Below are 14,943 nucleotides of genomic sequence, written 5' to 3' on the forward strand. Positions count from 1 at the left end.
CCATTTCCATCCTCAGGAGCTGAGAAAATGCAAAATAACCCCACACTGAGCAAATGACAAGACCATTATTTTTCACAGTTTGATATGATTATCTAGCATAGCGCCACTGATTAGTCTGCAGAAGTGTCAGAACACTGGGGAGTGTGGCCCACAGAACAGACTCAGGGGAAGTCTTGCTACCCTAACCTCTTGCTGTTTTGTACCTTGCGAAAGGTCCCTGCAGGGTGCTGATTTCTGCTGACTTAGCATCTTCTTCATTATCACAATCGCTTTGACTTCATTTTCTTTGTTTAAAGGCTTCAATTCCTTTTAAGATTTATTTTTGTTTCCTGAATATTTTTTTTCTGAACTATCTGCTATACCTTCCACAACCAAACTATGTTGAAGTTTTATTTCAATACTATGACAAAAACACGTTTCACACTAAAATATTCACGCATCCACAGTGCACAAGCTTGCAGTTCTAAAGTAGAATGAGGAAAAAAAAAGCAAAATTTCTATACAAAGGGCTGGCTTTTCCCTTCTCCCCCCTCCCATCCCCCTTAAAGTTTCTGTATTTTTCTTTCCCCCACTTGGTTTCCAATCCAGGAAAGTTGTGTTATGACTCCAGACAGCAGGTTGGGTTTTTTTTTTCTCTCTTTTGTTTCTACAAACGCTGCCTAAGTGAACAGAAGGCCGATGTTATTTTACTTCAACAGACTTCCAAAAAAAGACACTAATTCCCTGAAGCACACATGCTCTTCCGCTCAAATCTAGATTCTGGGCTCAAAAGGAAATTGTACGTATATATTTTATTTGGCTTTCTACAAAAAAGGGGATGTTTGGGGTAAAAATGTGTGTTCACCAAGACCAGCCCCAACTATACAATCTTCTCTGCTTCATTCAACAAAGCCTAAGAGTCCTTCAAAAGGAAGGACAGGGATGCCTGGGGAGCAGATCCTTTTCACAGATAACAGGCAGGTGGTAGCTAATCAGAAGTGGTCTAACCCCCTAGGAAACAAAAAAGAACTGAAAACCCGAAAGCAAAACCATTCCAGAACGAGATGAATTTTCACCTGAGTCGCACACAGGCAAAAATTTCAAATCAGAAAGGGGGGAAGAGCCACTGTAAACAATCAGATTTCGTGAAGCTGTCCTGTGACGATCCTACACCCCTGGGCAGTACTTGTAACTTAAAAAAAAGGCAGCTCTTTTACACAGACATTGAAACACAACTGAAGTCAAACATTTGTCAACTTGTAAACACTGGAAAGCAAAGTTGGCAGAAAGGTAAAAAAAAAAGAAGGAAAAAGAAAAGGAAAGGAAAAGAAATCCGAATACTGCAAATTGAGATCTACCCCCAGAAGCTGCAATTTGGCATTCTTCCTACAAAACAAGAGTCTATGTGGGAATTGAATTCAGCTAGAAAGGGTGACACACTTTGCATACTGGACAAATACAAAGTGAACAGAAATTATAACTTATTTATGAGGTTTTACAGAGTTCAAACTCGACTGAAAGTATAAAAATAAACTTGGACTTTGTTCATTCGGTTAGTCTTAGTGTCTGGAAGTATTTCTCTGAACCTGGTCTGTGCCAGTTGGGCAACACCAAGTGCGGTCTTCCTGAACCTAGAGATTTTATTTTTCTGAGCTTCCTAGATTCTTAATTTGGGGTCCTTTTGTTTGATTTTTAAATGGTTTCAGGGAACGGAGAGTCCTAGTTTGGCTGTGGGTTTCACCTTTTTGTCTCATTTTCTTACAAGTGAGTGCGCAGCAAAGGAACCCTTTCTATAAAGCTACAAAAAGGAGATCCCACGTTGATCTGCTTAGTTTTTTTTTTAAAGGCAAAAGACACTAGAGGAATGAGATGTGTGTGTGTGTGTGTGTGTGTGTGTGTGTGTGTGTGTGTATGAGATATTGGAGATGCTCTGGTGAAGCTGTTGTGTCACTTTTAATTTTGATCTTTGCTGGTGTCTCGTCACCCATCATGCTTTGCTCTCGTTCTCCTTTGTTTGTGTGGCATCGTTGGGGACCGTCTTGACTTCGGCTGGCGCTGGCTTCGTTTCTGTCTCCTGGCACTCCGGCTTTGCTTCTACAGGACCCTTCCTGCAGAGAATCAGGAAAACAGCACTGAGACCACGGTCTGCAGTAACGCACCCTCTGGCCAGTTCCTCAAAGGGGGCTCCAGTTAGAGCACTGGTCTCCAAACTCAGCTGCACGTCAGGATCACCTGGAGTCTCTAAAAATCACTGATGCCTGGGCCGTGTCCCCAGAAATCCTGATTTAAGTGCTATGAATGTGGTGACTTTTAAAAGCACCCAAGTGGTTCTAACTTGCAGCCAAAGTAGAGAGCCACTGAATCAGCGGAAGGAGCCCTTCCGGCCCTAATCTGAGGCCAGGGGCTCCAGCTTTACCTGGGCTGGTGCAAGTGCAGCAGGTGCAGGCTTTTCCTCATGCTTGGTATAAATCATGTATGTTGGGCTCCCTGGTACTGATCCCAGGGGGCCCTCTGCAAACCACCTGCGCTTGCCTGTCCTCACCCCCACCCCTCTGTGCTCTGCCTTTCCTGGTGAGGCCTCTATGGCTTGCCAGGGCAGGGTAAGAAAATGCTCTTTGTTACTGAGGCAGCTTTCCATGGGAGTCTGGTGAGAGGCCAGAGTGGGCTGCCGGGCTGCAGGGGAGCTGGGTGGGCGGGGCTGTCCTTTTATTTTCTGACAGATTCGGGGCTCCTGGGGAGGGTCCCCTTGCTGCTCTTGGGGGCAGCACCTCCGCTTATCTGGGGGCAGCCACAGGAGCCTCTATAAAAACCTCTGTCTGACTCAGTCCCAAGAGTGAGAATCTGGCTTAAGGACACACCAGAGCAGACTCAGACCCCAGCCCCAGCTGGTGCCCCTGCATTTTGGCCTCACACTGAAGAAACCTGTAAGCTGAAGGACCTGGCCTCGAACTTGGAAGACCCAGCAGTCATTCAGTGCTTGGGAGCTCTGCGTCTTCCCAGTCCCTCAAGGGCAGGAGAAGCAAGGGTGGGTGGGTAGGTGTGTCGGTTGGAGTGTGACAGGGCCTTCTAGACCACACAGATCCTCTCCCCACACGAGCCTCAGGGTCTGCCTCTTTACTTCCCCGAATACCCGTGCCATTCTGGTGGGGACTCGGTCTTGCCCTGGATGACACACTGTCTGTGGGTCCCAGTGTCGCCGATCAGGGCACCTTGACCTCCTTAGCTCACTTCCCAAGCTACGCTCATCAGTGGCCCGAATGCAAAGGCTCCTCCAGGGGCAACAGACGCCACTGCTAGGACGATAAGGATAAAACCTAATTAACGTGACCTAATTAGTCAGCAGGCGGCTGCCTGCCGGGCCTGCTGCCTGTCCCCACTCTCTGCCTCGGCCCAGCCCCTGGCTGACAGTCGCCTCCGAGAAGCTCTGGAGTAGGCTGAAGACACATCTAACAGGGAGGACACAGCACAAATGCACACCACCACCACGGGACACCACCCGACGACAATGGACAGAGAGAGGCCGTACTCGGTCTTGGCTGGTGCAGGAGGAACAGAGCCGTCGGCAGTGGAAGGAGCAAGCTCAGGGGCTTGTCCACTGGCCCCAGCGGCGGGAGCAGGAGAGCCCAGGGCTGCAAAAACATCCTTTGCAAGGTCAATATCTGGGGTCTTGAAGTTCCCTTCGTCCATTTTAAAGTCCTCGCCCTGGGCAGGGTTTGTGGTGCTGATGGAGGCCGCCTCGCTCTTCGGGCTGGCGAGGGCCCTGGCTGCCTCGGCCGGGCTCTTCGCGGCGCCGGGCTGGGTGGGCTCAGGGTCCGGACCTTTGGTGCCGGGAGCCTCCTGCTTGGCCTGGGGGACTTCTGGGGTGGGGGTCGTCGGTGCCACTGCTAGGGGACCGGCTGCCCCGGCCGGGGAGGGGACCGGCTTGCTGGCCGGAGGGGCCTTGGGGGCCTCGCCCGCACTGGCAGGGGCGCTGGGGCTGAGCACGCCCCCCTGGTTTGCCAGGACGCTAGAGGACAGGTTGCTGGCGGCGGGGGCTGAGGTCGGGGGGTCGCTCAGGTCAACGAGGGGGGCGACCTTGGGGGCTGAGGCTGGGGGCGGGGAGGTGGCGGCGACGCCGCGCCCCTTGGAAGGGGTGGCCTGGCCGGCGGGCACAGAGTTTGAATCAGGGGTGGCCGTGGCCACGGGGGCGATACTGGAGGTGAGGGTGGTGGTCTCACTGGTGGGGCTGTTCTGAGCAGTGGCAAAGGTTTCGGTGATAGTGTCAGAGTTAGCGGTGACGGTGGTGACAGAAGGCAGCATGTCCTCAACAGTGGCTGTGGTGTCAGCAGGCAGCCTGTGGGGAGGACAGGAAGTAGAAGAGATAGACGATGAAGCTGAGACGGACAGAGAAGCCGGGAAGGGCGGAGGCCAAGGCGGGGGCCGGGGGCTGGCATGCGGGGACGCACAGGCATGGACACAGGCCCACAGAGAGAGGAGGACGTCAGAGGAAGCACACGCCCAGGCGGGCAGAAGAGGACACAGGAGACAACAGAGAACTCGGCAGTCTAACAGGGCCTGTCACCTTCCTCCCTGCTGACTCCCCTCCCGATCTGCACGGGCTCCCTTCCCTGCAGCCCTGGCGGCCCTTTCGGACCCCTGCCTGCATCTCGACTCAGGGAGAGGCCAGCTGGAGCTCAGCGTCCACCACCGCAGGCGTCATACCTAGGTCCCTGGGGAACTGGGCCCACCTGCCCCTGAGACGAAGAGGGCTCCCCGTGGTCCCTCAGGGCTGTGGGTGGTCCAGCCAGAGATTTTGTGCTTCCATTAAACTCCATTTCCTTCAAACCCACAGGACCCACGATACCCCCGTGGTCATTACCATCACAGCTGGATGTGGCTCTGACTGGGGGTCCCCAAGTCTTCCGAGACCAGGAGAACCAGGGAGTTTTTACCAGGGCCCCAGCTTCCCTCGCCCTTTTAGGAAGAAGGCAGAAAACCCTAGAGTTCTTGGAAATCCTAAACAGAATCTGCTAAGCTCAGCCTCTCTCAATGAAGTTTTGTCTCCTTAAGCCATTTCCAGAATGTGTGTGTGAGCTGGGCACAGCGTCTAGGGATCCCATGTATGCACGGAGCCTTTAAGGCACCCACAGCCACACAGGTAGAATCAGGAATGCCTCCTCTCTAGGGAGAGAGTGGGGTCAGGCATTCCTGGCCCAGCACTCCAGAATTCTAGCCTGCCATGCTCGGCTGGGGAGCCGTGGGTGGGAAGCATGGAGCTGTGCGCAGGGAGATGTGGTGGCTGTGAGGCTGTGCCGAGGAGGTGGCAGCCCGCCCCGCCCACGTACTCGGGCTCCGTTAGCGGCGTGGTCTCGTTGGGCTCTGTGTGTTTCCCTCCGTCGTGGTTTGGGGTCCGTTCCTCCTCAGTTCGCACCTCCACGATGGGTTCCTTGGTCTCATCTTTCCTGTGGAGACAGCTCTGCTGGTTCCATCCCAGGGAGCTGGGGGATGCAGGGGGCTCCCAGGGAAGCCAGCTACGGCTCAGGCACCTGTGCCTCGCTCGAGGCTGGGGTGGGGGGGTGGTGGGATCCAGAACCAGAGTCAAGTGCGGCATCTCAGCCTCCGCTCTTGCTGGCCGTGTGACCTGCTCACTCATACCTCCGTTTCCTCACCTGGAGAATGGGGCAGATAACAGTCTCTACCTTGCCTAGACGTTACGAACATTAACTGAGATAATCTTAGCACAGTGCCTGGCACAGTCCAGTGCTCAAGTCATCTATATTTGTATACACGTAAGTATGTACGCATATGTGTATATGTATACGTAAGTACGAACACGGATAAGTGTATGATGTATATATAAGTATATGTGTACGTATATGTAAGTATGTATACGTGTAAGTATACGATGTATGTATATGCATGTGTATATGTATGTACATACATGTATAAGTATAGCTATACATATATGTAAGTATGTATACGTGTAAGTATATGATGTATGTATATGTATGTGTATAAGTATATGTAAGTACATACATGTATAAGTATAGCTATACGTATATGTGAGTAAAACATGTGTACATGTGTGTGTGCATGTACATACATGTATAAGTACATGACGTATGTGTGTGTATATACAGTGCCTGGCATGGGGTGGCGCTACCAACTGATTTCCTTGCTCCGTCCCTTCTCGCCTCGCTCCACCTCAGCCCCACCCAGTGACAGTCTGTGAAGGTTCCTGCTATTTGGCTCAGGATCTGTTTCTCCAGAGATGCTGGAGCACATCCTGCAGGAGGATGCTGGATCGTCCTCCAGGAGGACAGGTACTTTCATCTGCTTTGTTCACTGCTGCCCCCTCATGCCTGGGGATGGTGCCGTGCCTGTAGCGGCTGCACCATAAATATTTGTTGAATGATGGATGCATGAACGGCAGCAAGGCAAGTGTGTCTCTCAAATGCTGACCCCTCCATGGTAGCTCCCCTCCAGGCTTAGCTCTGACAATTCCCCTCATTTTGACCTATGGAGGGATTTCAAACGTCTATGCGATTCTAGATGTGGGGTTGGGTCCAGCTGTCTGCTTTTTAAACGGGTACCCCTGAAGACCATGCTTTGAGAGACAGTTCGCTAATGCTCTGCTCCCCTCGGGGTTTCCAATGGGGAAGCTAAGGTGGCTCCCTCGCTGGGCCCCAGGCCGGGGCAGAGTGTAGCGCTCCGCAGCAGCGGGCGGGTCTGCACTCACGAGAAGGCGGCTTTGCCCTCCTCCATGTCCTTGCCCTTGGCTCCAGGCCCGGCTTTTCCGCACAGGTTGACGGCGATGCACATGAGCAGGCCACACTTGTTCAGGAAGTAGCAGGTGACATCCACGGCCACCAGCAGCAGGACGAAGGTGACGACGAGGATGCCCACGATGGCGCCCGTGCTCAGGCCTGAGGTGGGGCTGCCGTTGGCTTGTGGGGGAGGGAGAGAGGGATGGTGCTGGTTAGTACACTGAGATGCAGACCTGGACCTGCTGAGCAACAGCCCTGGGGGTGGGGTAGAGCCCACAGGACGGCTGTGGCATCTGTGTTCAGAGTGACACTTTCCCTGGGGCCTCTCTACCCCCAGGTGTTGAGACAACAGCGTCTCTTTCTTCAAGAGGGAGGGATGGCAGCCTCCTCTCATAGACCAGGGGACAAGGGCACAAGGCACCCACACGTCAGGAGGAGACTGGGCAATGTGTCTCCATCCCTGCTCTCAACCCACACTCAGTTGGTCTCCCCATGAGCCCTGGGAGCTGCCAGGGACAGGGTCCCAGATGGGGCGACAGAGGGTTCCCAGGGCTTCCTTTGGGCTTGTGGGGACGTCAGACACATCAAGACGCCCCGTGCACCTGCGCGCTTCCTTCCCCCTCTTTAGGAGCCGCTCCAGAGGATCCCGACTTTGGACCATCTCCTTCTTCATTGCACCAGGGAGATGAATGAAGCCACTTACTCTGGAGATATGGGGGCCTCGCTCGGCCCAGAGGGCGAGGCGGAAGGGCTGGGAATACTCACCATCTGGGAGCCAGGCACGCTTGGATCAGATTTCAAGAAACCCAGCCGACTCACCCAGAGATGACCCACGCACGACAGGCTCACTCACACAGGACGCGTGCCTACCACAGACGGACACACATTCTCACCTTTGAGCAGCGCCCGGCATCCCCGCTCCAGCTGGACTCACTGGAATGACTCAACCTCTGTGTCTTACTCCCTGGTGTCCATCTAGAATCCCCTGGGGGCCCTGGGCTATTGATGGTATCACAGAAGGACCCCAGGCTCGGCTCCATAGGGCCCCCTCGTGATTGGTGCTAGGTGCCTGCGGTGGACCCCTGCCCGCTTGGTGATTCCCATCAGCATCTGGGAGGCGGAAGGCTGTGCTGGGGGAAGCAAGGACCCATGCAGAGCTCTGTGGAAGCCAGTGTGGAAAACATGACCCCAGGCTGAAAAGTGGGTACCCTGCTTCATTTTTCTTCTGGGGGGACAGGGATCCAGAGGGGCAGCCCCATCGTACCACCAGACCTTGTCTGAAGCTTCCTGTGTCCTCTGGACCCACTTGGGTCACCCAGGCGTGTTGACTGGAGGCAGGAACTGTGGCCAACACAACCTGGGTCTCACAGGGCCTTTGCTGAATCTGGGCCAGGCCCAGGGGCCTCTGGCCACATCACGTGCCAAATAATGGAAAGAACAGGTAACCCAAGGTGACAGAGATGGGCCACACACTCTGTCTCCATGTGGTTTGTGCTCCTGGGAGGCCCTCTGTGTGTCCCAGGGGCCCTGCTCAGGCATGGCGGGGCTCCTTCAACTGCTGTCCTATTCTGATGGCCCTTATTTCTAACTTCAATTCAGTGTATAGGCACTGGCCAGCACATAAGAGACGACCACTCACAACCTAATTCCTGGCACCCAGGGCTCAGCTGGGCCTGCGCTGGAGGAACCTCCTAGGATCTTGAATATTTTTGCCTCCTTGGGACCTTGCTCTTGCTTCCCAGCCCCTCCTCAGGCTCCCCCACTGGTCCCTTTCAACCCACACTGAAGACACAGCCTGTTCCCCAGGAAGGCCCGAGTCTGGCAACGGGCTCCATGCTCAGAGGACCCAGCTCTGACCACTCTGTCTCTGGGCTTTGGCAGCAGGAAACTGGCCATGGGTCCCTGCGGTCAGCTAGAGCCGGTCTTCTCCCCAGTAGCACACCGTCCACTCTGCTCCCCCGTGGCGCTCACACATCCACACACAAAAGCAAAGAAAGCCACGCAGGCCTTCTTGGTCAGAATACCAAAGCTGCTTCCCTGAACAGGGAAGAAATACGGCCTTGGGCTTCCTCCCCATCCCACGACTCAGGGCTGGAGGCCACCTGACACCCATACCCAATAGTGTCTACTTCCTGCAGAAGGAGCCTAAGGTATTTTCGTGGGGAAAGAATGTCTGTATTTTTGGACTCAAAGGCACTAACACCATGTTCTGAGGTTTATACATAAATACGGTTTTAGGGAACTAGTCAGGTCTCTAAGGAAGAAAAACAAACCACTGCAAAGCTGCTCGGTGTGGGAGAAGCAGCCGTTATCCACCTGTGCTCTGGGCTCAGCAGATCCATCAGAGGGCTGCACTGCTCTGAAGGCCAAGGCCAACACCTCCAAGGGCCAGGAGGGCAACGAGACTGATATAAAACAGAAGGTAGGGCAATGGTCTTCTCTCACATTTGATATAAAATTCAAATTCTTTCCCTTGGTCTAAAAGGTGTTACACGTGCTGTGGACTCTCCCACTCCTCTGACCATCACAACTCAGGGCACTGAGCCCTGCCTCCAATCCCTGTGCTCTAGCCGGGAGCAGCTCCATTCTATCTGCTCACCACGCCCAGCCCGTTCCTGTCATAGTGCCTGGAACCCTCCAGCCCCGGCACCCTGTGGTGGCTCTTTGTTTTCTTGCAGGTTCAGCTCAAATGTCACCTTCTTGCAGAGGTTCCCCCCTCCCCTGCCCTGATCTCTTATCTACTCAGGCACCTCTACCCAGTACCTACCACATTACCCTGTTTTATGCTCCTCTTACCACTATCTGTCATTTTCTGTTCATTGACATGCTTTTATCTGGCTGCCCCGCCCTCTAGAATATCCTGGCAGGTACCCTGTCTCTTGTCTCCCCAGCATCTAGGACAACCCAACTTATAAGAAATGTTCAAAGAATATTTGTTGAACAAAGGAACAGTGTTTAGCCTTGGAGATGAGAACACTGTCTCCAAATATTTAAAGGTGTGACATGAGAAGGAAGCAGTCTTATTCAGTGTCCCTAGTGGATGGCAACTATGGGGGTAGGAGGCAAACTTGAGCTCACATGAGACAGAACTAACACACAAGAGCTATTTAAGTGTGGCGTGAGCTGCCTTGGAAGAGCTCCCTGTTGCCAGCGGCATTCAAGAAGAGGCTGGAAAATCCCTTGGCCGGGATACCATAATGCTCTGGCTGAGGTTCCTGCACTGGGCAGAGCCTACGATAGAGGATGTCTTCAGGTCCTCTTCAACTCTAAGGGCCTGTCATTGCATGTTAGATGTCCTGCAGTCCCCAGCACAGGGTACAGATTCCCTAATGTCCATGTCCTCCACAGTGTGTACCGAGCAGGACTTTTTCCTGCAAGACAATTGGTAGGTCCCATCTTTATTCATTGATTCTTATGATTGTATCTTTAGTTGAAAAATAAATACCTTTCAGCATAATGTTTCTCCACCTGCAGCAGAATTCCTGGGGTGCTTTGTTAAGATTCTGGGGTTCCCCCATTCTACCAAGTCAGAATCTCTGGGGCTGAGGCTCAGGATTTGATGGAGCTCCCCAGCGATTCTCATGCACCCCAGACTTTGAGGACCACTGTTTCTAAGTTTTCTGCCTGCATTACAATGAATAACAGCTGTTCCTATGACTCCCCACCCAAGGATGAGCTGTGCAGTCTTACCTGGTGGCCCTGACCTAACTGATGTACTTGATGGATGGAGAGAAAAAAGACTTATCCCCAAGGGACCACCCAGTTCACCATTAAGAGTCTAGACTTCCAGAGGAAGTGAGGTACCCCTCAAGCTGGAGGAAGGATGTGTGGAGCCTTTACAAAAAACTGTAAATAAAGGAAACACAGAATGCAAATGAAAGGGTACCCAAGTCAAGCCAACATTCATTACCTCTTGGTCGCTACAACAGAATTGCTTAGTCCAGGAAACTAGAAGGACAAAGGTTATCTCCTGCATCCTGCTTAACATTTGACAAAAGGAAAAGAAAACAACTTTGGGGTCTATCTTTGCATGACCTTCCCCTGACCTCTCCTGGCTACCCCATCTGCACACCTGCATACATAGAGTGCTTCTTGGGAGCAGTTCCTCCACAACCTCTGGGCTTAGAGCTGCGCTGAACGGTAGGGCTATGGAGCTGGGGCTGCACATCCTCTGTGGTTCCTGGTCTGGGAGGTGTCGGCACTGAACACCTGGCTTGCCCAAGACTGAGACCTACAAGTGCCTATGCTCATAAATGCCTCAAAATGGGAAGACATCTCCCACCTTGCAGTTGAGGGGGCCCAAGTCACTGTGTCACGGGACATCAGTGCAGAAGTGCCCCCTCCCGCCTCCGCCTCTCAGACCAATTAAGCTGAGGTTCTGGTTCACTCGTCTGCTTGTTCCTTCCTGGAATCTGCTGAATAGATGGCTGGTCTTGGGGCTTTCAGGAGGCATCCAACTAAGTGTGATTATAGAGAGAATAGGGCTTGCCAATGAGACCTTTCTCTTAGATTCTCTCTGTCACCACGTCACTCTGTGAAGCCTCGGATATGAAGTCGTTAAGGGAGCCGTGCAATCGCGAGAACTTGCAACAGAGTTGTGGTTCCGGTGGCCCAGAGTGTGCCCCTGATCCCAAGGTGACCACCTTCTGGCTCTGCAAAGGCACTTTCCCCTCGCCCTGTCTGCTGGGGGAAGTCCAAGGAGGCGGTGACCCACAGCAGCTCTTAGGAGAGCTGAGAAAACTGCATCACTCCTCATGAGGAAGGGAAAGTGATTCCTTTGACTAGAACTCCACTCAGCAAGCTACGAGTTTGGGGTCCAATTTAAAGGGCTCTCTGGGGCAATCAAAGTAATCCAGGTACCTGTGAGGTGGAGGCAAAGGGATTTTGGCACTTTGTAGGATACACAACTATCAAATAAAATCCAAACACGCTGGTGAGTTCACATGAACTGTTATTTCCTTTAATAATGCAAAGGTGTAAACTTCATCAAGGCCTCGCTGATTATCTACACAACAATGTTAGCATTCTTATTAGTAGAAAAACGTGATCCAAACCTGCCGTATAAATATTGCAAAACACGAGCAGAGAAGCCCTGTGGCGTGTCGAGATCGGGCAGCACTGAGACAGGGCGCGGGGGCAGGGCGGCTGAGCGGGGCAGCGAGCGTTCCCTCCTTCAGGGCCTGTCTCAGGGGCTCCCGGCGGGGCTGAGGGCTGCAGCCACCATGAGGGTGGCTCAGTGTCCGGTGGGGGCGGGCGTGCCTGAATGCTGTCTCCCGAAAGGGCGTCCCTTACAAACCACGGGCCTATCCGAATGGGGCCAATGCAATGACCCCAACGTTGCTTCAGCTGAGGCCTGCCTGGCCCAGAATGAGCTGAGGGGACAGGGTCATGGATGTCAGGCCTCCCCACACTTTGGGCCAGATCTTCAGAAACACAGACATAGGCCCTTGCCTATGGGACTGGGACCAGGGTGGGGCAGACCTCTGAGATGGGCCCTCCTGGGTGAATATGCAACTTCTGCCGAAGATGATACCAAGAGCCTGCCGGGAGTCAGGGGACAGTGATGGGTGACCTGCGTGAGGACCATGTCTCCCTCCTTTGCCTTCCTAATGGCCCTGGGATTCTACGCCGGGCCCGGAGGCACCATGGGCCTCTCCTTGATACTCTGCCTTGTGCCTAAGAACCGTGTCTGCTCCCGCTGCCATGGTGGGACGGGAGATCGGGGAGCCCGGGGGAGAGGTTCACGGCGGGGCTGGAGGCCAACGGGGCCAGGGCGAGAGGCGCTGCCTGGCTGAGCCGTTGGGTGGCCTGTGGCCGCCGGTGTGTGTACCTGACCCTCTAAAGTACCAGCGCTGGGGACACGGGCCTGTGCCCACTGCCACGGGCAGCTCTGCCCTGCAGACCACAGGATCATTTGGATTCCCAAAGAGAAAGGCTAGTCGTTGAACATTAAAAAATGACAACAGAACCGAAAAGTAAAGAAACCAAAATGAACAAAAATCAGACTTCTGTGGAGATGCTCAGAGATGAGATATGTGGAATGATATGTGACCACAACGGAGGGGGGAGTTTTTATTCAGGAGAAGGTACCCCTGAGCTCAGACACGGACGCCACTGAGCAGGATTCACTCGAGTCTCTACGGGGAACTTTAACAAACACACCTCACCTCCTCTCCTGGGCATGGCGGGGGCTACCCCCAACAGCAGAGGGGCAGCTGGCTTCCACCAGAATTTTCAAAATGTCATTGAAACCACTGACCGACAGGGGGTCGGGGCACTCGGGCAGTATGACAGGCTGGCTGGGTTCCAATTTATGGGCACTCTGGGCTGGCCCTGCCTCGCGCTCTACTGAGCATGTGTGGGCAGGGGGCGCGACTTGCGCCAGGCTCACAGTGGATGCTTCCAACCTGGGGGACTGATGCTTATGCGATAATGTGGGTCACAGTTGGGTCACACCCGCCAAGACACGAGGTCTGTGGCTGACTTGTAGCCATGCAGCAGGTATCACCCTGACTGGGAGACACGCACCTTCCAGAGCCCATAGGTGCCGGGCACGTCCTAGGTTGGCCCTGTTCACAGAGCCAGCATCAGGTGCTGGTTATACTACCAGGACCAAAGCGCCTCCCAGGATCAGCCCTAGAAAATACTCAACAAATCCGAGTTCTTCCGCTGCATGGGCAACAGGGCGACTTACTTTGCCCATCATGCCAGCAAAATGCTCCTGTGAATCGCAGCGGGCTTACCAGGGGCACTTAAATGCAAGCGAAGCCAACTACTTATTGAAGGGCAGCAGAGGAGCACAGGGTTACAATGGGGACACGGGGTGATTTTAACAATCTGATGCAAGCTTTAGAGAGTACTTAGAAATCCTTCTCTGCTACAACGTTTTCAGGTAAGAACCAGAAATGCAACCAGTAGCAGATGTGCAGAAGCTTTTCTGTAAACCTAATGTAATGGTTTTTTGTTGTTGTTCTTTTAATATATATATATATATAGAGAGAGAGAGGGTGTAAAGAGAAGAGCTCCCAAACATTTTTATACTGCTATGAAAAGGGGGGCAAACTCCTTATGAAGTGGCACAAAAGTATCTGTGAAGGGTAATGTGTGGAGGTCCAGCTTTTTCCAATTGCCAAACCTTCCTCTTGCACAGACAGCTTGGTGGTGTGGCCATGGCAGTCCTGACAGATCCTTCCAAAGGGGGCACTGATCATTCTCATAGGAACCGGGCTCTTAGGCAAATTTAGTTTTTTGGCATTCAAGTTCCTAACAGAGCAAGAGAAGAGTCACTGCAGAGAAAAGCAATGAGACAAAGGTAGAGGACGTGGTGGAGCCTCCCAAGGTCGCTGCAGGTGCCAAGCAATGGGTCCCCAGAGAGAATGTGGTTGTTTAAAAACAAATGTGGCAGTGGGGATGTCCCAGTGACGTCCAAGGTGATATGTGTGACGACAGACACAGGAAAGGGAGGGGGAAGGAGGAAAGAGAAGGAAGAGACAGAAACAGAGAAAAAAAATAGATAAAAAGAAAAAAAAATAGGTCAAATATAGAAAATGCAAGAATCAAAGGTTAATTCAACTTTGTAAATTAAACTGACAAAGGTTAGAGAAGAGTTCAGTGCCATATTATCACCATAAGGCCAGTTCCTAAGCTCAGCAAGGCCAGAAGCAGCACAGCGGGGTGAATTCAGGGGTTAGGGGTCAGCGAGCAAATGAAATTAAAGTGAGAGAACAGAAGCCTCCACAGGCAAATACAAGAGTCTGATTAGGAAAGTGTTACCTTTGATCAGGGGAGGTCTCTAAGGTGCAGTCAGGAGTCTCCCCACAGCCTTCTATAGCCTCTAGAGCTTTTTACACGTTGGGGTAGAGAGGCATCTGATCACTGCAGTATGTGCAGCAAACTGTATGCAAGGATGGGGGCCACCTTTTCGGCAATAAATCGGACTCTTCTTCCTGTTGTACCATCCCCCCACCCACAGTGCTCTTAAAGAGAATCTAGTTCTGCACCTCTCACCTCCACCACCCACGGACCAGAGAATTCCACCGTGAACGTACATCTCGTAATTCAGAGGTTTTATTCGCAGGTCCCAGAGACGTCCAACCAAGCATCCTCCTTCTAAAACCTATGCAGTAGAGCCCGAAGCCCTCTTGGGGAGGTGAGTAGCCCCTCCAGCCCTCCCCTGTAACTGGGAGCCTGGGAGATTAGCCAGAAGGACTCTGACAAC

The 14,943-nt window shown here is 52.8% G+C and overlaps 1 protein-coding gene across 6 annotated transcripts in view; it reads right to left on the reverse strand.

The window, feature by feature from the left end:
• Window positions 1-376: 376 nt before the first annotated feature.
• The window catches only part of NCAM1 (neural cell adhesion molecule 1), a 319,807-nt gene continuing 305,240 nt past the window's right edge, over window positions 377-14,943 (reverse strand). For 2 of the 6 annotated variants that reach the window (XM_033860448.2, XM_033860449.2), the window contains exons 16-19: window positions 6,698-6,905; window positions 5,304-5,420; window positions 3,506-4,312; window positions 377-2,087 (exon numbers count right to left, since the gene is read on the reverse strand). In XM_033860448.2, the coding sequence (XP_033716339.1) occupies window positions 1,967-2,087; window positions 3,506-4,312; window positions 5,304-5,420; window positions 6,698-6,905 (1,253 nt within the window). In that variant the 3' untranslated portion in view covers window positions 377-1,966. 6 annotated transcript variants of the gene reach the window in all.

The sequence above is a fragment of the Tursiops truncatus genome, chromosome 8 (genome assembly GCF_011762595.2).
Source record: "Tursiops truncatus isolate mTurTru1 chromosome 8, mTurTru1.mat.Y, whole genome shotgun sequence".
Classification (NCBI taxonomy): Eukaryota; Metazoa; Chordata; class Mammalia; order Artiodactyla; family Delphinidae; genus Tursiops; species Tursiops truncatus.